This window comes from Eleutherodactylus coqui, chromosome 4 (assembly GCF_035609145.1).
Source record: "Eleutherodactylus coqui strain aEleCoq1 chromosome 4, aEleCoq1.hap1, whole genome shotgun sequence".
NCBI lineage: Eukaryota > Metazoa > Chordata > Amphibia > Anura > Eleutherodactylidae > Eleutherodactylus > Eleutherodactylus coqui.
In genome coordinates, this window is record NC_089840.1 from 275,683,324 (window position 1) to 275,704,966 (window position 21,643).

The following is a 21,643-nucleotide window of genomic DNA, read 5'->3' on the forward strand; positions in this document are numbered from 1 at the left end:
CAGAAGGACAACAGCCGCACCTAAAGTAGTAGTTGCTTGAGTAGCTGTAGTGCTGGCGCAAACTAATGCCCAACTCGAGAATCAGCACACTCGACAAGCCGCTGCTCGACTAGCTCAGATGCTGGAGCAAACTAACATCCGACTCCAGAATCAGCGCAAGCGACAAGTAGCCACTCGAATTGTAGAAACTAATGAAGCAAAGCATGCCCGACATTCTTCAGACCGAGAGAGACATTCAATTTTGAGAAGAACAGCTTGGAAATTCTTGGAGGAGGGGAGCTTTTAGATAGAATGCAAACAATAATTACGAGTGTCACCCTCAGCTTTCTATTGGCGGAATGAACAAACCATGTTCATATTGCAATGCTCTAAAGTGGCCCCAGGAGACCCCTGGACTATGTTGCCATGGTGGAAAAGTTTCACTATCAACGCTTAGAACACTTTGTAAACCACTACAGACTTTTATGTCAGGATCATCTTCCAGGATCTAAACAGTTTTTGGAAAATATGAGAAAGTACAAATGACATAATTTGGCATGACAAGGAATTGAGCAATGGCAGATTTTGATCAACTTTTAAAGTCCAATTGCAAATTTATCAATATGTTGGTTCACTACTAGAGATGAGCGAGTATACTCGCTAAGGCACATTACTCAAGCGATTAGTGCCTTAGCCGAGTATCTCCACGCTCATCTCTAAAGATTCGGGGGCGGGGAGCGGCTGGGGAGAGCGGGGAGGAGCGGATGGGAGATCTCTCTCTCCCCCCCCCGCTCCCCGCCGCAACTCACCTATCACCCGCGCCTGCCCCCAAATCTTTAGAGACGAGCGGGGAGATACTCGGCTAAGGCACTACTCGCTCGAGTATTGTGCCTTAGCGAGTATACTCGCTCATCTCTATTCACTACTACTTGAATCAAATGAGAAACACAAGTTCCTGCTGATCTACTTTATGGGGGACGAACAGCAGCAAGCCGAACAATGCTGCAAGAACATCCCAGCCACTAGGGAAGATATTGCCTTATCACTGCTGCAAATGCTGCACGAGAATAACAGCTATGTTCATAGTTTTATATCAGCGCTACAGCGAATGCCCTGTGATGCATTTAAGGTAGTTATTCGGGCGGACAAAATACCTTCTGGTCAACATAAAGGATGTTTTAATGCGTCAACAAGTGATGAAGTAGCTATTGCTATCACTGGGAATGAGATTGGCAATTATTTTGGAAAAATACAATAGTCAGTTGCAGCGAGTGGCTGCAGGACCCTCTCATTTTTTGCCATGGAGAGGATGGCCTGTGTTGACGGACAGCAGCTTCTGCCAGCGTTCCAGAGGAGTCTTATCCCATGCCTCGCGGCCGCCAGCCTCAGGTTTGTGAGGTGCAGCCACCGTCTCGTCGCTTCAGAATCTTCTGGATGTCTTCTGAAATCAGTAAATCTTCCAAAACTTCTCTTCCCTGCTTAATGTAGTGTTTGTAGCATTTAGCGGGAAGCGCTGGACACGTTTTGGACACCTGATCCTTCTACAGCAGCCGGACTCATACAAATCACTTGTGAAGAAATAGCAGATAACATGCTGTATTCTTACAACATAATAAATCCCCCTGGTTAACCCCTTCCTGCTCCGGGGCTTATATGTACACGCTAGGAGAGAAGGCATTCCTGTAAATGGACGAACAGTTACATCCTATACATGGTGCAGGCAGAGAAGTTGAGCGCCCATCATCTGACTGCTGGCCTCCCGCTGCAACAGCAGCATCTAAAAGGTTCACAGAGGGAGAACCATGTAAATGTGGAGGGGCAATGGGTTGCCATGGCAAATAAATGCGTCAATAGCATCCGGGTCTGTGATCACTAGGATAAGCTATGATGCATTGCAGTACAGCAGTGTATTATCAGAGCGATCATAGCATTACCGGTCCAATTTCCCCCCAGGGACATAAATATATATGTATATATATATTAATTTTGGTATCATCATAATTGTACAAGTCTACAGAAAAAGTTATCATGTCATTTATGCTGCATGATTAACTCCTACACATACGGTTCCGCCCCTCCATCTCGTATGGGAAAGATTATTGTACAAATTGTTAAACAGCATGTATGCAAGTACTTAGATAAGAATGGATTAATTAACCAGAGTCAGCATGGGTTTGTAACAAGCAAGTCATGTCAGTCAAATCTAATATCTTTCTATGACAGAATCACCGACTGGGTTGATCAGGGAAATGCAGTGGATATAGTATATCTTGACTTTAGTAAAGCATTTGACAAAGTATCTCATACCATACGTATTGAAAAAATGACCAAACATGGGATTGACAAGGCAACAGTTAGGTGGATTCAGAACAGGCTACATGATTCCACTCAAAGAGAGGTCATAAATGCCTACATATTCAAGTGGAAGAATATTTTGAGTCGGGTATCACAAGACTGTGTCCTAGGCCTAGCGTTCAAGATTTTTATTAATGATTTAGATAAGGGTATTGAGGGAAAAACCTATTGAGTTTTCAAACGACACAAAGGTAGGAACAATGGCTTAACATTGGAGAAGAGAGGATTCAAAAAAATCTGGACAAACTTTAACAGCGGACGGCGACTTACAGAATGGTATTTAACAGGGAGAAATGCAAAGTCCTACATCTGAGCAAGAAACATGAAAAAAAAACATACAGCATGGGAGGAGTTGGGCTAAGCAGCAGCACATGTGAAAAGGACTAAGGTATACTAATAGATCATAGGCTGAACATGAGTCAATAATGTGATGCAGCAGCCAAAAAGGCAAACACATTTCTGGGATGAATTAAGAGAAGCATAAAGTCTAGATCACGTGAGGTCATTATCCCCTCTACTTATTTAGACCTCATCTGGAATACTCTGTCCAGTTTTTGGCACCACAATTTTAAAAAGACATCGACAAACTGGAGCAAATTCAAAGAAGTCACCAAGATGGTGAGCGGTCTGCAAATCATGTCCTACGAGGAATAGTTAAAGGACTCGGGAGTATTTAGCTTGCAAAAAAGAAGGTTGAGTGGAGACTTAATAGCTGTCTACAAATATCTGAAGGGCTGTCACAGTGCAGAGGGATCAGCCCTATCCTCATTTGCACAAGGAAAGAGTAGAAGCAATGGGACGAAACTGAAAAGGAGGAGACACAGATTAGATACAAAAAAAGAGTTTCTTAAGTGAGAATAATTAATCCAAGAGAAAAACAAATACTCAGCAGCATATTCTCCCATAACGAAAAGACAAGCAGCTTCGTTTTGACCTCCACCGTCTTTTTCAAGCTTGATCACATGACCAGGTGTCTACGCAGAGACCTGCATGCACTGAGCGTAGAGACCGGGTCATGTGATCCCTTTTCTCCTCCCAAACAGGTGACTGATCAGATGATAGTGACATCATCGCAGGTCATGTAGGCACAGATTACTCCCATGTCCCCTGTCTGGCTCTGCAGTTGGAGTTTTGGGGCTCCCAGCTTCTTATAGTGTAGACACCAGGGAGGCGGCAGGAGATTATTGACCATGTAATGCTACTTTGGGAAGTTTGGAAACAAACAAAATTAAAAAAGAAAAAGTTCAAGCACTCTAGAGGTTGCGTAGATGACTTATGTCCAAAAGAAGGTAGCATGCAAAGAAAAGCAGTGGCACTTATGTAGAGATGAGCGAATCTGCTAGAAAAGCAATGGCACTTATGTAGAGATGAGCGAACCTACTCGGCCATGCCCCTTTTTCACCCGAGCACCGCAATTTTCGAGTACTTCCGTACTCGGGCGAAAAGATTCGGGGGGCACCGTGGGTGAGTGGGGGGTTGCAGCGGGGATGAATAATAGTAAGAAATAAATTTAAAATGTGTGGTCTGTTTAAAGTTTGAATATAAATCATTTTGACATTAGCTCAAAATGCAAGATGTTGGTTGTTACACCACATGGTAGAAAAGCTCTTGAACAGGAAGACATTTCTATTAAAAGATTGAAATACAAATTATATAGATTAAACCAAAACATAAAGTAAATATGAAGTTATTTATCGTAAAAAGGTAATCCGAAATTTAAAACCTCAAAATTTTGTGCGCCTATGTGCGCAAAAAAATACACTCCATGGATGTACAAAATGCGCGTGACCGAAGCCCCGTGCATTTTTATACATGTGAGCAAAAAAGTGTGTGGAGCAGCTGTGCTTGTAGAAGCGCAGCTGCTTCATGAAGGTCCCCCTATCACTGAACACTGTGAAAGCACTGTCAAAGTGTTCAGTGATGATGGGACTCCTTGCAGGGATGAAAGAATCCCCTGCTACAGCTGTGACAGCTTTGGCAGAGGAGCGCGATACCATCCAATTGCTTTCAATGGGACGGGCGCTGCTGCTGCCCCATAGAAGGCAATGAGATGAAGGCAACCCCTGCTGCAATTCATTTTCAGGATTGGGGGGTGCTTGAAATATAAGCCCTAGCTGTGAAAAAAATAAATAAATGAACCCACCTAGAAGCAATGTCTGGCTCTTCTCCCCATCCCTAGAAATCTTCATCTGCCTTCTGGTGGCCAGGTATTGAAAAATCTCCGCCTCCATAAAGTGCTGCCTCCAATCAGAGGCAGCACTCAGCCATTCATTGAATGACAGCTGAGCAGTGCCTCTGTTTGGTCAGAGCGCTCAGTCAATCAGAGGCAGTGCTCAATGATTCATTGAATTCACAGCTAGGGATGATTTTCGGGATAGGGCTTATATTTCAAGCCCCCCAAAAGAATAATCGCAGCAGGCATTACTGTCATCCCACTGCTGTCAATGGGGTGGCTGTCAATGGGGTGTCCTCGCTGCAGACCCCTCATCACTGAACACTGTGACAGTGCTGTTACAGTGTTCAGTGATGAGAGGACTCCTCGCGGGGCTTAACAGATTTTGCATTATGGCCCATATACAGAAAGTTCCCCTCTCCATCTATTATTTCACATGTTACCTGTGGTGGTTTATGTTCTTTGTTCCACTATGTAAACATAGCCCAGGAACTTAATGCTTTTTTTTTCTATCCGCCCTCCAAACAAAGTCCCCTAATCCCCTGTCACTGATGTCTTTACGCGCAGCACGGACCTTACCGTCACGCATTTAAAGCATGCATGTCCTATCTTTTGTAGGTACGAGTATTTTGAGCCTCTAAAAAATGGAAATGTGAGCACATAGGTGCGCAAAAAAAACAAAACGCTCATCTGACGCAGCCTGAGGTGTAAGTGTGCTCATCCGAAAAATAGAAAACATTTAATTTCTACTTAATGTCAAAAATTCCCCTTGAGGAATCTTTTCCAGTGGTGTCAAACGCATGTAGGTGGGGTCACTATCATGGTGGCCGAGAAAATGTTTAGAGGCACCATGCTTCGTGAACCCCATCTGGATATTCCAGCGATAGTGGTTTGCTCTAGTTTTCAGCAAGTAGGCAATCCAGCAAGTAGATGTAGGTCAAACCACAATTCATAAAGTCCCTAAGGGGTATTGATTTAATTGTCCTGTATCAATTTCCTTCCAGTTATAATAAATGTTAGAGCAACACTTACAACCCCCGTATTCTACACTTAAAGGAGTCTTTTAATGATGGGCCCATGGCTGATCGAATACTGTGGAGAGCGCTCTGTTTGCAATGGTGAAGAGAAGGTTCCAAAATAGCAGCCTATGGTTTCTACGGAAGACCACCGATGGATGTTCTGGAATTTTAGTAACTAAGAGAGGATACCCCCATAGAGTTTCCCACTTTTTGCTCAAAATATTCTTCAATAGGGAATGTTGGGAGTTACATTGGGTTCTAAACTATATTTTTTGTTTAATATAGCCATGTTGATGATAACATAATGTTATAGCTTTTGAAAAGTGGAAATAACCCCCCCCCCCCCACCCCAAAAAAAAAAAAAGTTGATCCCTACTGTATCTTATTGGCTCTATACAGACTGTTGTTTTTCACATCTTGATTTCCCTTCATCATTGAAGCTCCAAGATGATCTGTATTTATTATTAATTCTCGTGATCCCATGTGAGAGAACTTGGGAAGTCAACTGTGTAAGGTTTAGATTTAATGCTTTATACGCAGTGTTCAGTAGTGAGGGGACTCCATTAGGGGATGAGGAAATTACAAAAATTACAGAAATTACAAAATTTACATGTGGTATTCCATTATTTGGAAGGAAAGGAGGTGGGGTTGATACAAAAAGTACAGGGAGAGGAGGTGGAGCAAGGGGGAACACAGCAATGTGACGATAATATGTGATATACAGTATTTTTCGGACACAAACGGGGTAGGGGTAATATAGGAGGTCTGGGACAGGAAGTGTACATGATAGGCAAAAGTGGATAGCCATAGGAATAGACAGAGGGCATATTGTGGGGATGGGGGGGCTAGATCATTGGTATGCTTCTATGAAGAGGTGTGTCTTTACGGTACATCAGAAGCTCTGTGTGTCAGGGATTGTCCGAATGTTGGGGGGTAGAGCATTCCAGAGGATCGGTGCTGCTGTAGAGGAATCTTGGAGGTGAGCATGTGAAGTTAGAAATAGAGAGGTGTTTAGTCTGAGTGTGTTGGCAGAACGGAGCGCATGGGTGAGTTATGTTTGGACAGGAGGGAAGCGATGTACAGTGGAGCGCATCATGGAGAGATATAACACAGTAGTATATTAGATATTTAATGGGATTTTGTCACAAAAACAAAAATTCTAGCTGCTGGACCCCCCCCTTAAATTAATAAAGCATTCTCGCCTCTCCTCAGCCCTGAATGGAAGTTAGTTTACTGCTGCTTCCAATCAGAGGTTGTACTCCTTGCATCAGTGCTAATATTCTGGGTGGATCGATACCAGGAGTTTGGGACAGTGTTGCTGCAGACTCTGATTGGCTACAGCAGTCATCCGACTTTCTCCAAGCCGTACAACCCCAGGCCAGTGCTGGGGCAATGGTAGCCATTTACCTGCATTCCAGGGGGCTGACGATTGGTGAGTATAATCTATTTTGTATTTTACAGAAGTTGGTAAAAAAAAATTTTTGTGACAACCCCCCTTAAAGGCAAGTTTCAGCTGAGGATATTACGGACACATTTCCTCGTCTGTGATACGGACGTGTGTTCCAGTCCAACCACGAGTTTTACTGACCAGAATTCAAAGCATCATAGGTCCCAATAATCCTCTGAGTTCGGGTCAATAAACCTTGCGGCAAAAATCCCATTATTGTGTTTATCATCTTTAGGGTACACGCACAACGACGTTTTTTCATTCATTTTCAGATCCATTCATTTGATAGGGGTAAATTCACATATACTTTTTTGTTTATTCTGATGAATAGTCCAAGAAAAAAAATAGCAGCATGTCCGATTCTTGTCCGAATCTCAGCTGATAATAGTACATCACTATGTAGTGTCCCGCACATCGGATGCACATGGATGGGATGACCAAGTGTTAACTGATCACTGTTGCGCCCGAGAATCTCGGGCACAACTTTTTAAATGTCTGTGCTTATGTATCCTTAGACCGTACTTATATTGGCGCATGCAAGACTGATCCAATACTGAACTTTTAATATGCATTCTTACCTGTGAGTGCCATGTGTGTTTTGTGAAAAAAAGGCATCGCTGCACATGAGATTTTCACGTGTGTTAAATAGCATGTTGTTCAAATAGTAAAATAGAAAAACAGAACATTTACAGTGCACTCGCATAAACACCGTACAGCATGCGATGGTGGTGCAAATTTTTTTTTTGTTATAAAGAAAATAATAAGCAGTATCACCCAAAAATAGGACATTCTGCGATCAGTTCAAGAGAAAAATCGCTCATGTAAATTAACCCATGTAAAATAATGGGCTCTTTTCATGTGCAATTTGTGTGCATCCCGCAACGCAGAGAAATCATACTAAAAATCGCCCGTCTAAAAACACGCATATTCATTGCTGTCTTTGAATCAACTAAAATACAGAGATTTGCGGGTGGGGGGGTTACATTGTCTTCTCTTCTTCCCTTTCAGGATACTCAGCTGATATCTTCTATAGCAGATCATTTTCCGGATTGACCCGACAAGAATGGAGAGGAACCGGGACAAGATGGCGGAGGGTATATTCACCCTCACCCTAGAGATACTCTTCCGGCTTACAGGAGAGGTGAGAGATTCTGGGGATGACGTCACGTTCCATCATTCTTATCTATGTCAGTCTCTGGTCACATCTACGGCAGAGGATTTACTGCTGATTCATCATAAATTCCGGGAAAATAATAGAGTTGGTTGTTCTGGCAGAATGACGGAAACCCAACAGATCTACTGTAAGGCAACTGGAGGTTGTTGGGGGTCATTATTGTCTGTCATCTGACAGAACCAAAACTCTGATCATTTTGTTCTTCTGCTCCTGTGACTGAGTAGAACAACGGAGATGATGAACACAGATGTGAGGAGAATCTTAATGATTGTTGGACATAACTGGAGACATGAAGGACTCTGGGAATGTCTGCAGTGATATTTATGGATGTATCTTCCCATAAACAGGATTACACGGTAGTGAAGAAGACTTCTAGTGACGACTGTCAGGCCCCGGTATCTGATAGATTGGGAAGACCCCTTAGTCCAATCACAGGGCCTCCACCTCACCCCCTGATACTGGAGGAGATCGATGAACAGAAGATCCTAGAACTCACCAACAAGATGATTGAGCTGCTGACTGGAGAGGTGACGCTGCTGGGAATGCTGGGACATTATACAGTAGCGCTATGGCGGTATAACGTGTCTGGGTGATGACGGTATCATTGTGTTGTCAGGTTCCTATAAGGTGTCAGGATGTCACTGTCTATTTCTCCTTGGAGGAGTGGAAGTATTTAGAAGGACACAAGGCTCTGTACAAGGACGTCATGATGGAGGACCACCAGTCCCCCCCATCACCAGGTAATAGACAGGACTAAATCCACATGGCCTTTATTATTTATATGTAGAGAATGAATTCAGTGGCTGTCTGTGTTTTCTGCAGGTAGATCCAGTAAGAGAATAGCAGCAGAGAGATGTCCCCGTCCTCTTCTTCCACAGGATGATCAGGTAGATGGAGAGAAGGTCTCATGAAATCTCCCCTCTGGTCAGTAGGATGGCTGGCAAGGTCTTGTCTTCAGTCTAATTATATGAGTAGCTGATATACCCGCCTCATGTTGTTTGCACGGAAAATTTTATGAAGTCAAGGTTACTTTAGAGTAACTGAGGAATAAAATGTGTATACACATAGAGGAGCATTAGATTTTTCTCAGGCTGCGTGTACCGATGTCCCTCTGCAGAATGTGCCACCCCTCACAGTCTCCTAATTTAGGACCTAAAGAATGCTTGCACCAAATTTTACGCTTGTACGACAACAGGAAACTACATTACATAAGGGTGCACTTACCTTTGCAATTAGCATTAAATAATTGTCTTGTGACCCCTTTACTTTCCCTATTTAGGAACTAAAGAATGCTCCTGCCAAAGTTCATGTTTGTCCGACACCGGGAAGTTAGAGAATTAGATGTGGTACATTACACAGGGGTGCCAGTATTTTTGCAATAAGCATTGTAGTTTCGAGTTGTGACCCCTTTACTTTCCCTATTTAGGAACTAAAGAATGCTCCTGCCAAATTTCATGTTTGTACGACATTGGAAAGTTAGAGAATTAGATTTGGTACATTACACAGGGGTGCCAGTACTTTTGCACTTAGCATTGAATTTTCAAGTTGTGACCCCTTTACTTTTCCTATTTAGGACCTAAGGAATGGTCATGCCTAATTTCTTGTTTGTACGAGATCATGAAGTTAGAGAATTAGATTTGGTACATTACACAGGGGTGCCAGTATTTTTGCAATAAGCATTGTAGTTTCGAGTTGTGACCCCTTTACTTTCCCTATTTAGGAACTAAAGAATGCTCCTGCCAAATTTCATGTTTGTACGACATCGGAAAGTTAGAGAATTAGATTTGGTACATTACACAGCTGTGCAAATACATTTGCACTTAGCATTGAATTTATGAGTTGTGATCCCCTTACATTTCCTATTTAGGACCTGAAGAATGGTCTTGCCAATTTCATGTTTGTGCGACATCGGCAAGTTAGAGAATTAGTTAGTCAGTGAGGGCTTTCACCTTTATATATATACTAACTGTTATGCTCGGCCTTGCCCAATTTAATTTGAATAAGATGCTTGAAAAAGACCCTCCATTGGGTTGAAACGCGTTGCAATAAAACTACACCTTTATGGTGCAGAATAATATACTTCATCCCGTGAAGCGCTATATTGGATACTTTTTATCTTTGATTTTTGTTCATACTGGGCTCTCTGTTCCTGGGGACCTCAGATATCCAAGCAGCTCTCCAGATAGGATTGGGAAGGAAGTTCGTCTAATCTATTTACCTATAGGCTGTCCCGGATTTGGAGGTACTAGTGAGTTAACCCTTTACAGGGCTGCTCACTTAGTGCCGGGTAAGTCATTTCTCCTTATTCACTGATTGAATCATTAGCACCATTGTTATTTCCCCATAGGACTTAAAGAATGCTTGCGACAAATTTCACGCTTGTACGACACCAGGAAGTTAGAGAACTAGTGGTGAGTCAGTCAGTAAGTGAGTGAGGGCTTTCACACACACATATATATCTATATATATAAAGCTGAAAGCCCTCACTGACTCACTGACTGACTGACTGACTGACTCACTCACTCACTCACTCACTGACTGACTGACTCGCCAAAAGTTCTCCAACTTCCCGATGTCGTAGAAACATGAAATTTGGCGCGAGCATAGATTATCTCCAAAATAGGAAAAGAAATTGGGTCCCAACTCGATTATTCAATTCTAGCGCAAAAGAATTGGCGTCAAAATTTAACGTACATAATCTAAATAACTCACTTTCCAATGTCATAGAAACGGGAAATTTGGCACGAGCATTGATTATGTCATAAATAGGAAAAGCTAATGGGTCCCAACTCGATTATTCAATTCTAGCGCAAAAGAATTGGCGTCAAAATTTTACGTACATAATCTAAATCTCTCACTTCCCAATGTCATAGAAACGTGAAATTTGGCAGGAGCATTGATTATGTCATAAATAGGAAAAGCGAATGGGTCCCAACTCCATTATTCAATTCTAGCGCAAAAGAATTGGCGTCAAAATTTTACGTGCGGAACGTAATTTCTTCACTTTCCAGTGTCATAGAAACAGGAAATTTGGCACGAGCATTGATTATGTCATAAATAGTAAAAGCTAATGGGTCCCAACTCCATTATTCAATACTAGCGCAAAAGAATTAGCGTCCAAATTTTACGTACGGAATCTAATTTTCTCACATTCCGGTGTCATAGAAACAGGAAATTTGGCACGAGCATTGATTATGTCATAATTGGTAAAAGTTAATAGGTCCCAACTCCATTATTCAATTCTAGCGCAAAAGAATTGGCGTCGAAATTTTACATGCGGAATGTAATTTTTTCACTTTCCAGTGTCATAGAAACAGGAAATTTGGCACGAGCATTGATTATGTCATAAATAGTAAAAGTTAATAGGTCCCAACTCCATTATTCAATTCTATGCGCAAAAGAATTAGCGTCCAAATTTTACGTACGGAATCTAATTTTCTCACTTTCCGGTGTCATAGAAACGGGAAATTTGGCATGAGCATTGATTATGTCATAAATAGGGAAAGCTAATGGGTCCCAACTCCATTATTCAATTTTATGCGCAAAAGAATTAGCGTCCAAATTTTATGTACATAATCTAAATCTCTCACATTCCGGTGTCATAGAAACGTGAAATTTGGCACGAGCATTGATTATGTCATAAATAGGAAAAGCTAATGGGTCCCAACTCGATTATTCAATTCTATGCGCAAAAGAATTAGTGTCCAAATTTTATGTATGTAATCTAATTCTCTCACTACCTGATGTCATTTTTTATGAAGGAAACGTCACATGGTTACCTCCACGTGGTGTTTCCTGGGTAACGCAGAGAACTATGCAAAATGGTGAACATATGATTTTCCTCAGTATCTCTATAGTAACCACGACTTCATAAGATTTTCCGTGTGAACACCAGATAAACACCAGTACCAAATTAACTCGGGCGAAGCCGGGTATATCAGCTAGTACATATATATATATTGATAATTCTGTAATGAGAAACAGACATTAGATCTTGCATCTTATCACTATTTTCTGGTTCTGGAGACTTCTGGTTGGAATAAAGAAGCAACAGGTTGGAGTTATACAGGAGACCTGCAGCTATTTGGCCCAGATCACTACTGCTGTCATGTCATTCCGGCTCCTCATGCTAATTAATGACCTTTTCTGCCCATATAAAACCTCCCACACGACTTCTCCAACTGTGTGATGACTTTTACAATATTTATTTCATAGCTGGTGAATCCAGATGAAGATCTGATCCCTATTGATGCTACAGAGACACACGTGAGGGGGGATCAGCCGTGTAAGGAGGGGATTCCTACAGATGACCCCCCAGGTGAGACTTCATGTAGAGAAGAGTCTGTGTTGTCGGGGTTTTCTGCTGAATGTTGCTTATTTAGCCCAAAACAATGTTAAGAATTTTTTTCATAATACGCTACTCAAACAAAAATGAGGGGACCTTTTAAGTCACATTAGGAGTAAAACTATCAGTCCCGCACACATTGACTCCAAATAGCAGTTTTTTTTTAATCCATATTAACCTCTTAAGGACGCGGCCCTTTTTTTTTTTTCCATTTTTGTTTTTTCTTCCCCCTTTTAAAAACAATCATAACTCTATTATTTATCCATCTGAGGGCTTGATGTTTTGCAGGACGAGTCGTATTTTTCAATGGCACTATTTAATCTACCATGTAATGTGCTGAAAAACTTCTGACAGCCATAACATTTTTGTTTTTCCGTGAACATAATTATGCAAGAACTCATTTTGTGTGAGACGTCCTGGAGTTTCTGTTAGTACCATTTTAGAATACATACGACTTTTTGATTGCTTTTTATTCCATTTTGTCTTGGAGAAGAGGTGACTAAAAAAGCATAATTCCCTTTTTTTTTTTTCTGATGACGTTCATTGTGCGGGGTATACAATGGGTTACATTGATGGGTTGGACCATTACAGACACAGCGATTCCAAATATGTAATTTTGTTTTATAATTTTTTTTATTATTAAAAAATGTGGCAAAGGGGTGTTTTTTAACTTTTAATAATTTTTATTTATTTTAATAAATAGTAAAACTTTTAAAACTTATTCTTACTATTTTTTTAGTCCCCATAAGGAACATGAACTTGCGTTGCTTTTAAAAATCTCTAAGTGGGCGAAGTGGGAAAAGCACCACAGCTGCACCCCTTTGGGGTGGGGGGTCATTTCTGCGGTTTTCATGGTGCAGTAAAAATTATATTTCTTAATTCTGAGGGTCAGTACGAGTACAGGGATACTAAATTCATACAGTTCTTTAATATGTAATAATGCTTAAAAGGTAAATACATTTTAAGAAAAAATGTTTTTCTGACGCTAGATTTTACCTGCATTATTTTTTTCATTTTTCCTTTTTTGTGGGGTGACCTGTAGTTTGCATTGGTACCATTTTGGGGAACATATAACGTTTTGATATTCATTTTTTTTTCTTAGAGTGACCAAAAACAATGCAATTCTCCCACTCTCTATTGTTTTTTTTTTTCTGACGGAGACCTAAGTAGATCTTTATAGATGCAGTGATACCAATTTGTAGATTTTTTTACTTTACTTTAGATTTTTACAATCCTAATAAAAAAAACACTTTATTTCTCGACCATTGCATTGGGAGACACAGTTGAAGACCATGGGTATAGCTACTGCCTCTAGGAGGTGGACAATAAGCAAAAAAAAAGTGCTAGCTTCTCCTACCAGCTACACACCTCCTGCACAAACCAGCTAATCAGTTTTAGCTTAGAGTCTCGGAGCTCTATGGTAGGCAGGTGAGTATTTTCTACACTGAGGTAAGTATTCTCTCCTCCCTCTTTTCCTTCCCCTCTCTTTTTACCAGCACCACTGCAGCCACCTTTCTTTACTCCACTTCCAACCCCCCCACCCACCCACCGAAACCAGTCTACCTATACCGAGCCCCCTAGCAGATGCTCCTTGGGGTGGCATATTGCTGGGGAGTATGAAGATTTCCCTATGAGAGACAGTTCCATTTCCTCTTTTTTTGCAGGCCTTCTTACAGCTTGGGAAACCGCTGCGGTGGTCCTGCTGGAGGAAGGCAGTATCTTATGTGGCTACAGCCCATGCGGATGCTGCAGGACTGCTTCTCCTTTGTCCTTATCCCAGGTGGCACTGATTTTCATCACCCATTCTTGACTAGCCAATAATGTTTCTAAAGCTATTTGTGGTAAGAGTTCTCATCTACCAGAAAACAAAGCCAGTCATGCGTGGTTCTGCATAGAAGAGGAGTCTCCAGTTTTGTTTCTTTTGCCACTCCAAAACATAACGCTCTCCTACAAACTGCGCCCATCCTGGGATCCCTGGCCACTATACTCCAAGTCTGCCTATACTAAATATGTGTATGGCTGTTCAGAACCAAAGCAATCAGAGTGGGGTGATGACTTTTCCTATTCAAGGAGACCTAACTCACTCATGGCTCAGACATCTATGTTCAGAAGGTTATCTCTTCGAGCTATGCCATATAGTTTTCTACAAACTCCAAGATTGCTTCTTCAGTTCCAAAATTCTGGTCTTTCCTTCATAGTGCAATGCTTTGGCTTATGTGATACACACTTTCTCCTCTAAGGTTGTAATTGTCCCTGTTTCGCCATAAACAGTGCAGGGGGTTATATTCCAATCTCTTCATGTTACCCAAGGAGGACGGCACTGTCCGACCTGTTCTGCATCTGAAGCGAATAAATCAATATGTCAAGGTTCAACAGTTCAGCGTGGAGTCGTTGAGATCTGTCATTGCGCCCATGGGAGTTTCTGTCATCCATTGATATTAAGCAATTCACCTAGTGATTAGTGGATAGTTTACAAAATAATAGAGGATACAAATACTTGGATGAGGAGTTTGCAGGCACCAGCGAGCCTCTAGGTTTGCTTTTAATGTAAGCGTCGAAGCATAAAGAGGCTTTATATCTATTAGTTCCATGATTGAAAAAGGAGGTGAATCTGTCTATAAACACTCCAAAACACGTTGCACTTCTCTGTAATTCCTGTACTGTTTGTCCAGTGCAGGACAACCTGAATAATGTGTGATACTTTCTTCTTAAAGCTTCTGTGCTCTGTAACCTTACTAGCTGTATGAGCCATGGATAAGATCAGCAGCTGAGAGCTCCAGCTGTATGTACTAATTAAACGTCAACGCATGGGAAAAGACAACAAATAAGCTTATTGGCTAAAATAATTGGTCCTCTAGGATGGCTGTCAGTAGATTAGGTGCTCCACAAATTATTGTAATGTAAATGGGAAAAACCTTTAACAATTTATATGCAAATGTCATAAACTATTAGTATAATTGTAATGTTATATTTAAAAATATTAAAATCCATTTTATTCTTGGCAGATGACAAAACTAGAAACTCCAAAGGACATCTAATATCAACAGATTATGAAGTGGAAGCTCCTGGTATCATACAAGATACAAATGAAAAGCCGGCTATTATACCAAATATGCCCTCAGCCCTTCACAGCAAAAATCTATCTTCTGATCCTTCTAAACATGTTTCATCTTCTGATTCATTACAGAATGTTAAACAAAATAAAATTTACAGAACAGATGTTGAACATCAAAGAGTTCACACAGAGGAGAAGCCATATTCATGTTCTGAGTGTGGTAAATGTTTTAACCGAAAATCAAATCTTGTTAAACATCAGAGAATTCACACCTTGGAGAAGCCATATTCATGTTCTGAATGTGGGAAATGTTTTAACCAAAAATCAAGTCTTGTGTTACATCAGAGAATTCACACAGGGGAGAAGCCATTTTCATGTTCTGATTGTCGGAAAGGTTTTAACCGAAAATCAAATCTTGTGTTACATCAGAGAATTCACACAGGGGAGAAGCCATATTCTTGTTCTGAATGTGGGAAATGTTTTAATCAAAAATCAAGTCTTGTTTTACATCAGATAATTCACACCGGGGAGAAGCCATATTCATGTTCTGAATGTGGGAAATGTTTTAACCGAAAATCAAATCTTGTGTTACATCAGAGAATTCACACCTTGGAGAAGCCATATTCATGTTCTGAATGTGGGAAATGTTCTAATAATAAAGCAGATATTGTTAAACATCAGAGAATTCACACAGGGGAGAAGCCATATTCATGTTCTGAATGTGGAAAATGTTTTAACCAAAAATCAAGTCTTGTGTTACATCAGAGAATTCACACAGTGGAGAAGACATATTCATGTTCTGAATGTGGGAAATGTTTTAACCTAAAATCAAATCTTGTGTTACATCAGAGAATTCACACAGGGGAGAAGCCATATTCTTGTTCTGAATGTGAGAAATGTTTTAATCAAAAATCAAGTCTTCTTTTACATCAGATAATTCACACAGGGGAGAAGCCATATTCATGTTCTGAATGTGGGAAATGTTTTTACCGAAAATCAAATCTTGTGTTACATCAGAGAAATCACACAGTGCAGAAGCCATATTCATGTTCTGAATGTGCAAAATCTTTTAACAATAAAGGAGATCTTGTTAAACATCAGAGAATTCATACAGGGGAAAAGCCATATTCATGTTCAGAATGTGGGAAATGTTTTAACCAAAAATCAAGTCTTTTGAGACATCAGATAATTCACACAGGGGAGAAGCCATTTTCATGTTCTGAATGTGGGAAATCTTTTAACCGAAAATCAAGTCTTGTATTACATCAGAGAATTCATACAGGATAGAGAAGATATTTTTATGTTCTGAATATGGGAAATATTTTCACACATAAATATGTTCTTATTAAACATTAGAAAAAACACACAGAGGAGAAGCCACATTCATGTTAGGAATATGAGAACTGTTTTAAGCAGAAATCACATCTTGCTGTACATCAGACATGTGTGGAAAATGTTTTAAACAGAAACCAACTCTCATTAAACATCAGAAAATTCACACAAGGGAAGGACCCATTCTTATGTTCAGAATGTGGGGAAAAAGCCATTGACATATTTTGATTGTGGTGAATGTTTTTTTTTTATGTTCAAAAGGTTTTTATTTATTTAGTCTGTCAGTGAAATACAATGAATACAATTTTTTAAAGTCAGATGTCAAATAAACAGTGTTGACATATACACAGAAATCTATTGTCATTCTTCAGTTTGCATTTCACTTTTCCTAAGGTAGCTTATTTTAACTGTATAGGTAATCTAGTATAACTCTTGTAAAGTTTTGTCAATAGCGTACTACTTGCTTTTTAATTACTTAAACTTAAACACGTAGTTTGGAAACACTCAAAAAAGGAGGCCGAATAGTCCATAATATAGGCTAAGTCTGGCGTCCATTGCCAATGGTAGACATCATGAAACATTTTTTTTTATTTCTTAACAATTATATTTGTAGAGTATTACTAGTGTTTCACGTTGTTTATTTCACTAAAAGAAAAAGGAAGGGAGAAGGCGAAAAGAGCGAGAAAGGTATAAGAATGAAGAGAAGAAGGGGGGGATCGTAAGAGGGAGAGGAAGAGGAGTCGCCAGAGGCTCTAGAGGGTGAGGGTGAGGGGGGTCTTATTTGTGCGGCATCAATTACCCACCATGGGGGGGACTATCAGGGGCATGTCCCCTAGTAGTTGCATTCAGCTTGGCACCACTCCGCTAGTTAACCATCGGTTGAAGTTGTCTGAGGAATGGAAACTTATCCATGTCACCCAAGTAGCGTCGTCCCTGGCCCTAAGTTTTTCCATGTATTTAATGTCGTTCATGGCTTTTACCCACCTTAAGCGTGTAGAAGTCTCTGATGTGTTCCACAATTGCGGTATCACCTGTCTCGTTACCAGGAGGAAGAATTCGAGGACTCCTTTCTTGACCAAGGCAACAGGACCTGAAATGATGGAGAGGAGGGCCATCTCTGGAGAAAATGAAACCTCTACTGTAGTGAGGGCATTGTATAGGGCATTTACTTCCCTCCACAGAGGGGACACCAGAGGGCAGGACCACCAAATGTGGATCATTGACCCTATGTCATTCAGGCACCTCCAGCAGTTGCTGCTGACGTTAGAGTACATCTTGGCCAGGTGTGCCGGGGTGCGGTACCATCTGGACAAGATTTTGTAGTTCAGTTCGTGATGCCTGCCTGAGACAGACATCTTGTGGGTCATGATATAAGATTTGGCCCAGTCGCTATCCTCGAGATGCTGGCTTAGCTCCCCTTCCCATCTCTCCTTGTGGCCTATTCCACCGTCTGGCGCATCCCCGGCTACTAGTATGCCATAGACTGTGGAGATCTCCTCCCTCCGTTCGGAGGAGGTTGCACACATCTCTTCGAAGGGGGTGGGCTGACGCGTTACCTCCGAGATCTGGCCCTGTGCTTGTATGAAGTGGCTTAACTGTAGATGTTGGAACCACGCACCGGGTATCTGCCTCCCCTCACCCAAAAGTGCTGTGGTGAATGTTTTATGCATCATTTACATGTTTAGATTGTGGTGAATGTTTTATGCATAAATCAACTCTCGTTACTCATCTGAGAATTCACACAGGGGAGAAGCCATTTTCACGTTGAGAATGTGAGAAATGTTTTGTATTCCAAAGATTTTTATTGAAACTTTAAGGATAATACAAAAAAACGAATGCAAAAAGATATCAAATATTTAACATATAAGTTGTGATGAAATAAATTGTTTAACTTGTCCTATTGTCTTTTGCCTAATAACAATTGACTCATATTTTCATGTAAACTTAGGAGTGATTTTGTTGGTGACATATGCCACCTCTCCGTATATACCTCTCAAGTATGAATATACCTGAAGCCCTGCTTATGATAATCGGAAAGGACTCGGCCTATGGTGTAATTCTACCGTTGTTTGGTTGCCTGCAATTTAAACATAAATTAAATTAAGAAACCAAGTAGCTAAGTTTAAAAATGAATAAGAAAAAAAAAAATGTTTTGGGGTGGAGGGGGAAGGTAATAAGGCAGGGTACCTAGGGATGAGGAGGAACCAGAGGCACACACTGCAGAGGGTTGGCAGGGCCAGGCAGCGACCCTCTTTGAAAGTATGGGCAATAGCCCACAATGCTGTTAAGAATTGATGATAGATTGACGTACCGGCCTCCACCTTGTGTGACCCAAGGTGCCGTGAGTTACATAGCAATGGGAAATCCATGTGTCCCCACACAATTCATTCTGTGTAGCTGTCAGATAGCTGAACGACACGCTAGGAAAGCCACCTGTGCCCTACCCAAGTCATTCAGTGTATTTGTGCCAGATAGCTAAAACACCGCAATGGGAAATCTTTGTGCACCCACAGCATAGGCGGGCTCATGAAACCCAAGGAAAGTATTAAACATGAAGCAATTACAGTGCCCAAATATGGCAGACTTTCACTCCGCCCAGGACCTCGGCCTCTGCACACACCCTTAGTAATCGTGGGCATAAAGCGGACTCCGATGCTAGTACAGCTGTGAAGGTCTCATTAAATCAGTTACGGTTGCTTTCATCGCTCCAAAGACTGGATGAACCAGGAAGTATATGCAGACCCCTGTAACATTCCTGTAGCAAAGGTATAGGCAGACCCCTGTAACATTTCTGTAGCAGAAGTATAGGCAGACCCCAGTAACATTTCTGTAGTAAAAGTATAAGCAGACCCCTGTAACATTCCTGTAGCAAAGGTATAGGCAGACCCCAGTAACATTTCTGCTGCAAAAGTTTAGGCAGACTCCAGTAACATTTCTGTAGTAAAAGTATAGGCAGACCCCAGTAACATTTCTGTAGCAAAAGTATAGACAGACCCCAGTAACATTTCTGTAGCAAACGTATAGGCAGACCCCTGTAACATTTCTGTAGCAGAAGTATAGGCAGACCCCAGTAACATTTCTGCTGCAAAAGTTTAGGCAGACTCCAGTAACATTTCTGTAGTAATAGTGTAGGCTGACCCCAGTAACATTTCTGTAGTAAAAGTATAGGCAGACCCCTATAAAATTCCTGTAGCAAAAGGTATAGGCAGAGCCCAGTAACATTTCTGTAGCAAAGGTATAGGAAGACCCCTGTAACACTCCGGTAGCAAAGGTATAGGCAGACCCCTGTAACATTTCTGTAGCAAGAGTATTGGCGAACGCCAGAAGCATTGGTGTACCATAAGTGTAGGCGAAGCCTGGAAAAATTAGTTAGATAACAGTTTGGGCGAGGGCCAGAAAAATTGGTGTACCAAGAGTACAAGTGTACCCCTGAGAAATTGCTCAACCGCGAGGGCAGGTGAAATCCATAAACATTTTTTAAAGATACAGCTCGCTGCTACCTAATTTGTAACCAAGCCTGGAGGCAGCCCTGTTAAAAAAAAATTGGTTTCTGTTAAAGTATCAATACTTTTGAAACTTTGAAAAATGGAAAAACAAATATAAGCAGAGCCTTTTGGGCCGCAGAAAAATTGGCAGTTCAGCGTGATGACATGCTGTTTTAGGAGGAGGAGTAGGAGGAGTAATAATATCCGAGAGTGATTGACAAAGCTAATTCCCCCTTTTTTCTCCGGTTGCAGGAAAAAGAATCATTAGGTTCCGCTGCTCTCCGCTGGTGGAGAAGAGAAGTCTGGGGAAATCCAGCTTTTGTTTATCTTTATGAGTGTAAGTATGTCGGCACTGGCAGTTGACAGGCGGGTACGCTTATCCATGATGATTCCCCCAGCTGCACTAAACACCCTCTCTGATAAGACGCTAGCGGCAGGGCAGGCCAACACCTTCAGGGCGTACAGCGCAAGTTTGTGCCACGTGTCCAGCTTTGACACCCAATAGTTGTATGGAACAGAGACATCACAGAGGATGATGGTATGTTCGGCTACGTAATGCCTCACCATCTTTTTACAGTGCTCCCTCCGACTCAGCCTTGACTGGGGAGTGGTGACACAGTCTTGCTGGGGAGCCATTAAGCTGGCAAAGGCCTTGGGGAGTGGTCCCCTGCCTGCCCTGGACATATTGCCTGATCTCCGCGCTTCCCCTGCTACTTGGCCCTCGGAACTGCGTCTTCTGCCACTAGCGCTGTCAGATGGGAACTTTAGCATCACTTTTTCCACCAGGACCCTGTGGTATTGCATCACTCTCGTACCCCTTTCCTCTTTAGGAATGAGAGTGGAAAGGTTCTCTTTATACCGTGGGTCAAGAAGGGTGTACACCCTGTAATCCGTGTTGGCCAGAATGCGTCTAACGCGAGGGTCACGAGAAAGGCAGCCTAACATGAAGTCAGCCATGTGTGCTAGGGATCCAGTACGCAACACATCGCTGTCCTCACTAGGAAGATGGCTTTCAGGATCCTCCAACTCCTCTACACCCCATACACGCTGAACAGATGAGAGGCAAGCAGCATGGGTACCCTCTGCAGTGTGGCCAGCTGTCTCTTCCCCCTCCTCCTCACACTCCTCCAAAGCGCGCTGAGATATAGACATGAGGGTTATCTGGCTATCAAGCGACATATTGTCATCCCCCGTCTCCTGTTCCAACCGCAAAGCGTCGGCCTTTATGCTTTACAGCGTACTTCTTAGCAGTGGGATGGTAACGCTAATGATTGCAGCA

General features: G+C 41.7%; 2 protein-coding genes across 2 annotated transcripts in view; both read left to right on the top strand.

The window, feature by feature from the left end:
- The window catches only part of LOC136624354 (zinc finger protein 300-like), a 253,017-nt gene that overhangs the window by 177,228 nt on the left and 54,146 nt on the right, over positions 1 to 21,643 (top strand). The window lies entirely within an intron of this gene.
- Positions 15,549 to 17,107, top strand: LOC136624425 (zinc finger protein 271-like). Its single transcript, XM_066598401.1, has one exon. The coding sequence runs from the start codon at positions 15,605 to 15,607 to the stop codon at positions 16,832 to 16,834; it is 1,230 nt and encodes a 409-aa protein (XP_066454498.1). The 5' UTR covers positions 15,549 to 15,604; the 3' UTR covers positions 16,835 to 17,107.